Below are 10794 nucleotides of genomic sequence, written 5' to 3'. Positions count from 1 at the left end.
AGCAAGTCTGGCAGGAGGGGAAATATGGATGCCACATGGTGTTTAAAGGAAAGACTTGTTCAGCTATTTGGTCTTATAGTACAAAACCATGATGCAACAATAGGAAAGTTTTCTGGGCGTCTTGGATTAAATGGTAAAGTTACAACTAAAGGCTGTTGGATTCTGGCATGGTCTTTGTTTGGCAGAATCATGTGTGAGCTAACAGCTATAATGAATTACTAGATTGTATAAATAATAGTGTTCATGGAAAAAGCATGAAATTTTCAATGTGTTCTCCTCTCACAACCTACAGCCTCAACAACTGCTCTGGAAAAGTTGTGTATACCGCTTAAAAATGTCTGTGTATTAGGCAGACCAACACACACTGGTCCTTTTATCACCACATAGGTCTCTTTGTAGATCTAACACAGGGGTGGAAAATACTTGAGTAATTGTGCTTTATGCATTTATGCCAACATGTATATGTATAAGCATAGATAGCTACAACAGTAATGCTTATGCAAGTCAAATGGGTTATAAAGTCAAGAACAATGCTCTCAATCAGGAATGCTAACAAGAGTGTCTTTCTGAAGCACATTTAGATACAGAAGTACAGGGCAGACATGGGTTGAGGGAAGAAAAAAAAAAACATGAACTAACATTTAATTAACTAAATACAAAAACTAGGTCCAAAATTAGGTTACAAAGAGTTTTTGAGATGAGGCTGGTACTGTGAATATAGATGCAATTTATATACTTACCAAATGTTATTAGCATTGAGGCCAGTGACCAAAGCTTTCACTTTCTTCTTCAAATTAAATGTGTAGTTCCATACAGTGCCATGTTAAAGTCCATTCACAACACATACTTTGATGTGGCAGGAGATCTTCCATTTTAACTGTACCTATTAGACTAAAAGTGGTGTATTCATCAGCAGTGTTGAAAGGTTACCACATTTAGTAAATTTATCTATTAACTGGTGTATTGCTTATATAGTAGAATTATGATTGCATGAGCCAATAACAGTGTCACCTAGCCCTTCTGATAAAACAAAACTTTATTTTATTTTATTTTTAAAGAATTTTTCTACAATGATTCTAAGAAAAACATGTATTTAACCAGTTAAAAATAGACATTTCATTTTCTTTGCTGACAGTGGTTGCATTTTATTCTTAAATGAGCGAAAGTTTTATGTTTATTATTTTTAAAGCATTAAATCAGAAAATACACATGATTAACTAGTGTATGTGTAACTAGTATACATCAATTGGCATGAAGATATTAATGATTTACTTAAAATTAATTTTTATTGATAATTTATTTCCAACCTATAATTTGTGTAACAGTTGTGTTTTAATGTGACCTCATAAGTCAACATTACAAGATCATTTACATATGAAGATAGGGGGGGGGGGGGGTTGGGGGGGGTAATGAGAACTTACTTTTCTTCTTCCCGTGATCTTAAGGAAATATGGATGATGCAATTTCCAGTTCAACATGTGACTTGTGGAATATTCCAAATATTTCATAGGGTTTAATGCAGGTAACCCAGTTGTGGTACATGAATAAAACTGACATTTTTATTACATATAATAGAAGAGTCATGGAAAAGGATGCTTTAAGCATGAGATATTAAATGGATTTACTCATTAAAGCAAAAATAATATCGGCTTTGCGTGTTTTTAATGATTATATTTTAGGATAAACTGTAGTTATAGCGAAAGAAAAACAAAATACTGCTGTCTGCGCTATAGATAGGATTTATTAATGTTTTAAATTAGTTATCAGTTTCATTTTTCCTTAGGCCAACAAAAAAGGAATCATCTGGCAATTTTTAATTACCCATACTGACTGAAACTTTTAACAAGCAAGAGGTTGATTGTATACAAATTAAACTGTAAGAGAAGATACAATTACTAACCTCCATTCCACAGCCTACCTTAACCATCATAAATTGGCTTGTCCAAATACACAAATGCTCTCAGTAGTAACTGTGGTTAACTTCTAGAAGTCTGCAGTTCAAACGTCATTCCATAAAAAACATGCTCTGGGCCTCTGTACCAGCCAACTACATATTCAGTTAGCTAATTTAATAGCAAGGTACAGCTGCCTTTGCTAATCGATAAAAAGTATTCCACTTTAGCCAAAATATTCCCCAGGGGTTTAATAACTTTCAGTTATTAATCTGTTCCATTCACATTTGGTATGAAATTTTAATGGGGGGGGACACAGTGACTTGACACAATGAAATATTTTCCTGTAGAGATACATTTTAACACCAGATTCCAACTTGCTCAAGGCTACATTTGTGCCTCCTCTTTTTGTAATTCTCATAAATTAATCTATTTTTCCTTCTGTCCAGTAGCAAAAGAGTCTAAAATGTGTTCAAACTATTAGTTCATAGTCAAGCAACTTTTTTTTTTCTTTCCATCTTGAAGGCCTAAAGGGTGTGTGTTTAATCATATTGTTCCAAGCTGCCTATTATGTTATTTGTTTAAATGTGGCCTAACACAGTCTTGCTGGGCAATTGCCATTCACTGGATAACAAACTGCAGATTAATATTACTACAGCACTGTTCTTGTAAATAACTACAATACAATAGATGGCAAGTAATTAAAGGTTCTGGGACTTTACAACAAAAAAGTCCAATGCTGGCCTAATCAGTACTAAGCAATTAGAGGAACTTCAAAAATGTCTGCTTAAACACTGTTGGCTATATTATTGAACAAATTAACAATGATGCTTCATAATGACAATTCCCAAAGTTACAAAAATAGCTGCATATATAATTATTACAATTTCCACAGTACAACAGGGATAACTGAAGAATGAAAGCATAAAGTTTGTAATAGGATCTATCTTGTTCACTTGCATTGGGAAGGATTGCACAAAAAGGCCTTCCAGAAACTTTTTCTACAACTGGAATAATGTGCTGTAGTCAGATACCAAAACAGAACTTTCTGACCATCTGCACCATTGGCATGTTTGGTGAAAAGACATGACAAGAAAAAGTACCTGACACCCAATATTCTATATAGTGTTTGCACACTAGATAAATCTTTCAAAAAAAGATAATGACCTCAACATACATACCAAAATCAACACAGAAATGACTGGGAAAACACAAAATCAACGTATGAGGGAAAATAATTGCAATCTTCAAAGGGACCTTATTATATGTGGAAAACTATACTGATGAACACTTAAAAACCAATCTCTCTCAAAACAATAAAGCCAGACTTCTAATTTGGGTCCAAAACTTGGCTGCCTGAAGCATCTTAAAATTGAACGGGTCATCATGACCCACTTACTTTATTTGTTACATGTTCTAAATTTCTGAACCCAATAATGAAAGAAAAAAAATGGGAAAAGTATGGATGATATTAAAAGGAGTGAACACCACCCTTACACGGACCTCAATTCCACTTAGAAGAATAAAATGTACAACAAATCCAAAAAAGTTGGGACAGTATGGAAAATGCTAATAAAAACAAAAAGGAGTGATCTGTAAATGTACTTTGACTTGTATTTAAAATAAAAAATGTATAAAGACAAGGTATTTGATGTTTTACGTAATCAACTGCATAGTTTTTGGAAGATAAATGTTTATTTTGAAATTGATGCATGCAACACGTTAGAAAAAAAGTTGGGACAAATTTAGGACTAATAGCGATGTGGCAAGTTGAAATAAAAAGGTGATGTAAAACAGGTGAGGCAATCGTCTAATCATAGTATATAAGGTGCCTCCAGAAAGGCCTGGTCCTTCAAGAGCAAGGATAGATCGAGGCTTGCCAATCTGGCAACAGATGCGTCAGATAATCAAACACTTTGAGAACAACATTCCCCAAAGACAAATGGGTAAGATTTTGGGCGTTTCACTTTCTACAGTGCACAGAATAATTAAAAGATTTGAGGAATGCGGTCAAATCCCGGTGCGTAAAGGGCAAAGCCGAAAACCACTTTTGAATGCGCGTGATCTCAGATCCCTCAGATGCCACTGTCTTAAAAACCGTCATGAGTCTGTAATGGACATCTTGACATGGGCTCAGGAATACTTTGGTAAACCTTTGTCAGTCAACACCATTTGCCGCTGCATCCTCAGATGCAAGTTACGGCTTTACTATGCAAAGCAGAAGCCATACAACCACACTGTCCAGAAGCGCCGCCGACTTCTCTGGGCTCGGTCTCATCTGAGATGGACAGTAACACAGTGGAATCGTGTTTTTTGGCCCGACGAGTAGACATTTCAAATAGTTTTTGGACAAAACAGCCGTCGTGTTCTCAAGGGAAAGAGGAAAAGGACCATACAAGCTGTTATCAGTGTCAGGTCCAAAAGCCAGCGTCTGTCATGGTATGGGGGCGTGTCAGTGCCCATGGCATGGGTAACTTGCACATCTGTGCGGGCATCATTAATGCAAAAAGATATGTACACATTTTGGAGCAACATATGATGTATTCCAGAGCAGAACACCACCAAACCACATTCTGCCCGGATTACAAGCGCATGGTTGCATAAGCAGAGAGTGTGAGTGCTAGCATGGCCTCTCTGCAGTCCTGACCCATCTCTGATTGAGAATGTGTGGTGCATTATGAAGTCCAAAATAAGGCAACAAAGACCTGTACAGTTGCGCAGCTGAAGAAATGCGTAATGGATGAATGGGGGAAAATTCCTAAATTGCAAAACTTAACCAACCGGTGTCTTCAGTATTAATAAGTGTTATTAAAAGAAAAGGTGATGTTACACAGTGGTGAACAGTCAAAAAGGATAAAGGTGAGTTTTGGAGTGTGTTGCAGTCATCAGATTTGAAATTAGTATGTTTTCAAAGATAAATTAAATTCACAATGTAAAACATTGTGCATTTTCCATACTGTCACAACTTTTTCGGAATTGGGGTTGTATATGAAAAATTAAATGGCCTAAGTATTCAGAACAATGGGCATTAATGATCTGATATGATTAACAATCAAAACACAATACACATTACATGGCCAACAGCACCACATTACCCTGTGGGTCTTAGGTGTCCACATAATGTATGTAGTAGCACCAGATTTACTACTGATAACTGGAGCTACACAATTAGAAGTTCTGCCTAAATACTAGCTAATGTCCAGTTTGTGTTCTTACAAGGCCAGGCAGGTTTTGTGTTGTTTCAGTGCTGCAAAAGTCAACTAACAATTATTATATTTATTAGACCGATTATTGAGTACTTCTATTTATAAGCCTATTTGACAGCTCACTTGCACAGAATAGATTTAATGGATTTAAACCTCAGTAACTCAAAAAATAAGTAGCCTGTAACTACATTCAACCTGGACCGTAATGTGTTCTGTCAGTGGAAAGAATGAATAAAAGGTCTATGGCTCTAATAATTTATCACATATTCAAATAATGAGCCTAATATTTAAATAGTTTTCTTAAATAGTTTATAATTATATTCATAAAATAAACCTGTACTGAAGTGAGTCAGTAGAATGTATTTTACAGCTAAATGGCCCTAGCTGCAAATAATTTGAGAACCCCTGCTGTAAAGGTTCTTTGATCTGTCTCTCTGCAGGAAACCCAACAACAAAGGGTTTCACTTTCAGAAACCATTTCAACACTTTCAGAAAGATAGAACAGCTAAGCATCCTAAGCATAAGCTAAGCATAAGCTAAGCATGTACAATGTGTCTGTGTGCAGTGTGATATCTAGTTATATTCATTGGCACTCATAAGGGAGTTACGGTGATTAATAGACTTTGATTTATAAGTAACTATGAACTTCCAATGTTTATAAAGTTGTGTGCTGATTCTCACTTGTCATAAATGACTACAATATTTGTTTTAAAGACCAATAAATAATTAGCTTGAACAACACTAGCACCATTTGCTTGCGTGAATTTGTCTTGACTTATTTGGAGAAACAACTTCGTACTTACTTAAAGAATTCTAAACAAAGGCTTGGAGTGTGTGAAGATGTTGTACAAATGTTATTGTTTCCACATAGCATATAAATCAGGGCCGTTGAACAAAGTTTTGAGGCACTTCAACACTTACATTCATACTTGAAACTTTAAGTTTGTCCATTTTTAATCTCTCACTTCCACATTCTGACGGCCCAGAATGACTGAGAGAGAGAGGATCATCAGTTCATCTAGGGCCAATATACTCTCCATATATCTTATCGGAAGAGTGAGGTGATGTCACTTCAGTTCATTGACAAATAGGCGCTACAAAGTTCAGTATCTGTACATCATGTGTTCCCCTGTATATGCGTGCCAATCAACAGACATTCTGGACAAGAAGCTCATTTAAAAACAAGCAAACAAAAACACCACCACAATATGCATGTGTGTGTGTATATATATATATATATATATATATATATATATATATATATATATATATATATATATATAGGTGATAATGTCTGTTATAAAACACATGCATACACTTGAGTTCTTAAGAGTGAGAGCAAAAAAAAAAGGACATGACACCTTTGATTTTGCCATTTGCTTTTAATTTGCTAAAGACCTCCATCTATTTGGTGCACAGACAATAATAAACCGAATAAAAATACTTTTAACTGCATGTGCTAAATGAAAAAAATAAATGCAGATTAGTTTATGAATCAATAAGCATTTACTCTTTCTACAAACATCTCAAGGACCATGACATTCATTATTACTAATATGAAAGTACCTTTACTGTTCCTGTTTAGTGTTTGTTACTACTTCTATGGCACCACCTAGTGGATATCAAATTGATTAGAGGAAATACGTTACTGGCCTCTAAAAAAAAAAAAAAAAAAAAGGCAGTGCAAAACTAGCCTTTACTTTGGAACAGTAAATTATAAACAAGTGGAATACTACTTACCTCATAGTTTCCTGGTTTGAACTGATTAGATATTAGTCATTATCATTACCATCATTATCATTACTTTTTAAAGCAAGAAAAGGGATAGATAGAAGGATAGAGAGCTAGGGAGAGAGAGCGAGAGAGATGGTTGCAATTGGCTGCATACTGTATCACCTTGTAAGCATCTTCGGAGCTCTTCTAACAAACCATGTACAGGCCTGCATCAATCTAGTGAAAAAGAAAACAAAAATAGTTATTTTAAACCAGCCAAATCTATTACTAGCCTAGTATACTAGATTTATATATTTAAAAAAAAATATATTAATATAATTATTCTAATAATAATAAAATACAAAACTGTGTGTATAAAAAGAATAGCACACAATGTGATATATTAAACATACAGAAACATGGTACAGTTTTATTTAAAGATTTTTCCCCCAAACGTTTTCAACGTTTTAAGTATTACTTAAATTATTTGTTTCAAATTTATTGCCACCCTTACAATTATGTGATGCCTGTCCTGGAGAGAATAACAGCACTGTGTCTCTACCTGCAATGTCTAGCAAAATTTGGGACAATTCCAAAGGTGGTCCTTGTAAAATATTTAGTGTTTCTTTAAGAAGTTGCGTGTTGATTTCAAATTATGTTTGGCTCCTCATCTTGTTGAAAGCTATAACAGTGGCCAAGTTTAAATATCATGGCACAGGCAATCAGGTTTTGGGCTGAAATATACTCGTACCTAGGAGAATTCATGATGCCCTTTAATTGTCACAAGAGCCCCTGAATGACCAGCCACAAAATAGCCCAAAGCATCAATGATCCACCTCCATATTTTACAGTGGGTCTAGCAGGTGTTATCCTTATATATAATCCCCATTTGTTCGCAAACATACTGACAGTTCATGACCAAAAACTTTGAATTTGTTTTCATCTACTCAACACCTGATCCCAATTGTAGTTCTATTGAGATCTGGTCAAGCTCTAGCACTGCAGCACTTTTGTGAGAAGCACTTATAAGGGCTTCTGCTTCGTAATGCTTCCAAACAGCATGTTGTTATGAAAGTGGTGTTTAACTGTGGATTTTGAAAGTTTCTGTCATAGCCCTAATTGAGCTTAAGGGCATTTTAACTGCTTATGTATTTTAAAATAACCATTGTTGTGCCAGTATTTCCAGATTATCCTCCTTCCTCATGATGCCATCTATATTTCCAGTCCCACAATATGATGCATGACCTTAAGGAGGATCACGGCTTGTGGAGGTCCACAATTTTTTTTCCTGGGGTCTTGGCTGAATTGCTTAAAATTGTTCATGGTATCATGGGCAAAAAGCCACTGTCTATAAATCATTTTACAGCTACAGGTGCTCCCAAAAAAATTCTTAATTATCACAAGTTTCTAAATGTCATTACACCAATTTCTGGAATCTTCCAAACTGTTTAAAGACAGTCAACTTGGTGTATGTAGGTCATGAATTAAAATCCCAGCACTGCCAAGCTACCACTGCTTGGCCCTTGAGCAAGGCCCTTTAATAGATAGATAAATGTAAGTCGTTCTAATTATAGTCGTTAAAATTATAATCCCAAAGGGGAAATTGTGTTATTTATGCAAGCTGTCATTTCTATTATTGTATTATTATACATCCAGTGTAAATCAGTGTAATGTTTTAATCAGCTGAAATCGGTGAAGCAGCAACAAAGCACATTCTAACCTCAATCATACCTAATTTTCAAAGCTTTTCAAACATTCAGAATATACACTAACACAAAACAACTAAATGTTTGATTCACTATCATACATTCACCAGCCACTATATTAAGAACACCTGAAAATATTATCTTCCCAGGAAACAGTAATGATTATATTACCCAGCCTCCCCATGTAACCGCTTCAGTCCAAATAATACTATGGAAGGTGATTTTCTACGGTGTTATACTTGTAAAGAAAGAAGACACTACAAACAGAAACTTAATTATATGAAATAGTGCTGAACTCAATAATGTACCAGGATAAAGTCAGAAAAGTACACAAAATATGTGCAAGGTAAAATGCTTCTTAATCCCTTACAGTAAATTTCCCTGGATTTTTTACCTTAGTAAATTTCATGTTCCAGGTTTATTGAACATTTCACTAAAGTGTGTTTACATGAGCTGTGCAAAAACAGTGCATCAAGTTTTAAACAATTCCCCAGCAAAAATATTTATGACAAGTATTCCCCGCAGTGTATGTATTAGTTCAATCTGCGTACCTGGACAGTCATAAAGATGTACCATGGCAAGATCATCCCTGACGTGGTCAGTATTTGACAATCTGACATACTCTTGATATTTCTGAAAACTACAGGCTGTCCTAAAATACATCTCTTTTGCATGTATATCGCAAGTTCTAATATTTTAGAGCTGATTATATTCCACGAAGGACGCTCTATCTACCACTACATATAATCTACTTATGGAAAAAACATGAATGCCAAATTTTTAAATGATCATGAGTTTAGAATCATAAACAAGTTTTCAGTTTGATTAGCAGAATCATCCACATCACTCTCATCCCCTGAGGTAAAATTTACTTGTCGCATTTAAACATGAGCCTCATCATCACTCAACTAAGCTTTGTTCAAGGTAACACTGGTGCTGAAATAACTGCTGATTAATTCAGTTCTTTTGACTAAATATCTTAATAATGACTTTTTATTAGGTCATTTAAATATTTTAAAACTTTGGCTGTTATATGTACGCAGCTTTTCTCTGCTTTGATGATGTGATGTCACTTTGACAGCCAGAATCTAATTACAAACTGAACTAATGACACATGTCCAATTCACAATGACATCAAATCACACTTGCCAGCTAGCTAGGTTTTAGACATATTTAGGCAGACTGACTGCATTTACTGCTGTATTTGTTAAACTGGCTCCTTATGCAACATTATCTTTGCTGGCAGATACCAAGAAACCCCAAAACATCTCCGTATGGTTTTGCTAAATTATATTTATGTATTTTATAATTATTTATAGTTCTCTTAATGTAGAAATATATCAGTTTATATTACTGCTACAAAACATAAATTTTAGTTAAAACCTGATTTTTGTCTCATGTTTTCCCAGACATCTGAATCTGATGGGGTTTTCCAGTCAAAAAGGTATCATTATTTTTAAAAACTTGCATTTATAACTAGATTAAAATGGATCTTAGTATGCTAACAAACACTGATTTAAGTTCAGGGTCTGTAATATCAAATGGTTCCCTTAAACGATATTAAACCATACACAACCCTGGACCGATCATAAGTGGAACCAAAGCTTACCTTAGTGATGTGTACAAATCCCAATTGGAAATGATGAACCATAATATTTTTTTTCTTAAAAATTTAAATATTGAACTTCACAAAGAAGGTAATCACTGAAATATTGCTGAAGTTAGTGTGCAATATTAAAATGGATTTCAAGTTTTTTTTTTGTTCAAGCACTGATTACCTGTTTCAATTAGAAATTTAAATCTTTACTATGTGTAGGTTCTTTACTGACCAAAAGCATTAATCTAGAAGCGTTCCATTTAAAAGGTTCAAGAGTTCATATTTTATTATTCTACTATTACAAATAATGTGGAAATAAGAGTCTCCTCCAAAAGAAGTGGAACAGCAAGGCCAATTCATTTGTTTTGTTTTTGCTGTACACTGAAGACATTTGGGTTTGAGATCAAAAGATGAATATGAGACGACAGATCAGAATTTCAGCATTTATTTCCTGATATTTACATCTAGATATGTTAAAAAACTTAGAACACAGCATCTTTTGTTTGACATCATTATCAAAAGTATTGGAACACACGACTGATGGGCGTTTCTTGTTGTCCAGGTGTGTTAGGCTGATTGTTTAAACAATTAATAGCTCTGAATGTCTACTCTTGAATTGAGCCTTGGGTTGTGCCCGTGAAGACTGGATTTGTTGTTGAAATGGATAAACCAACATGAAG

The 10794-nt window shown here is 34.7% G+C and overlaps 1 protein-coding gene across 2 annotated transcripts in view; it reads right to left on the bottom strand.

Annotated features, from left to right (window-relative positions):
* Positions 1–6455: 6455 nt before the first annotated feature.
* Positions 6456–10794, bottom strand: part of pspc1 (paraspeckle component 1) — a 42528-nt gene continuing 38189 nt past the window's right edge. For both annotated transcript variants that reach the window (XM_017457965.3, XM_017457966.3), the window contains one exon: positions 6456–7048. In XM_017457965.3, coding sequence (XP_017313454.1) covers positions 7019–7048 — 30 coding nt within the window. In that variant the 3' untranslated portion in view covers positions 6456–7018. The remainder of the gene's footprint in view (positions 7049–10794) is intronic.

Source organism: Ictalurus punctatus, chromosome 26 (genome assembly GCF_001660625.3).
Source record: "Ictalurus punctatus breed USDA103 chromosome 26, Coco_2.0, whole genome shotgun sequence".
Classification (NCBI taxonomy): domain Eukaryota; kingdom Metazoa; phylum Chordata; class Actinopteri; order Siluriformes; family Ictaluridae; genus Ictalurus; species Ictalurus punctatus.
The sequence above is the reverse complement of the archived record's forward strand: the minus strand, read 5'-3'. Positions and strand labels throughout refer to the sequence as shown.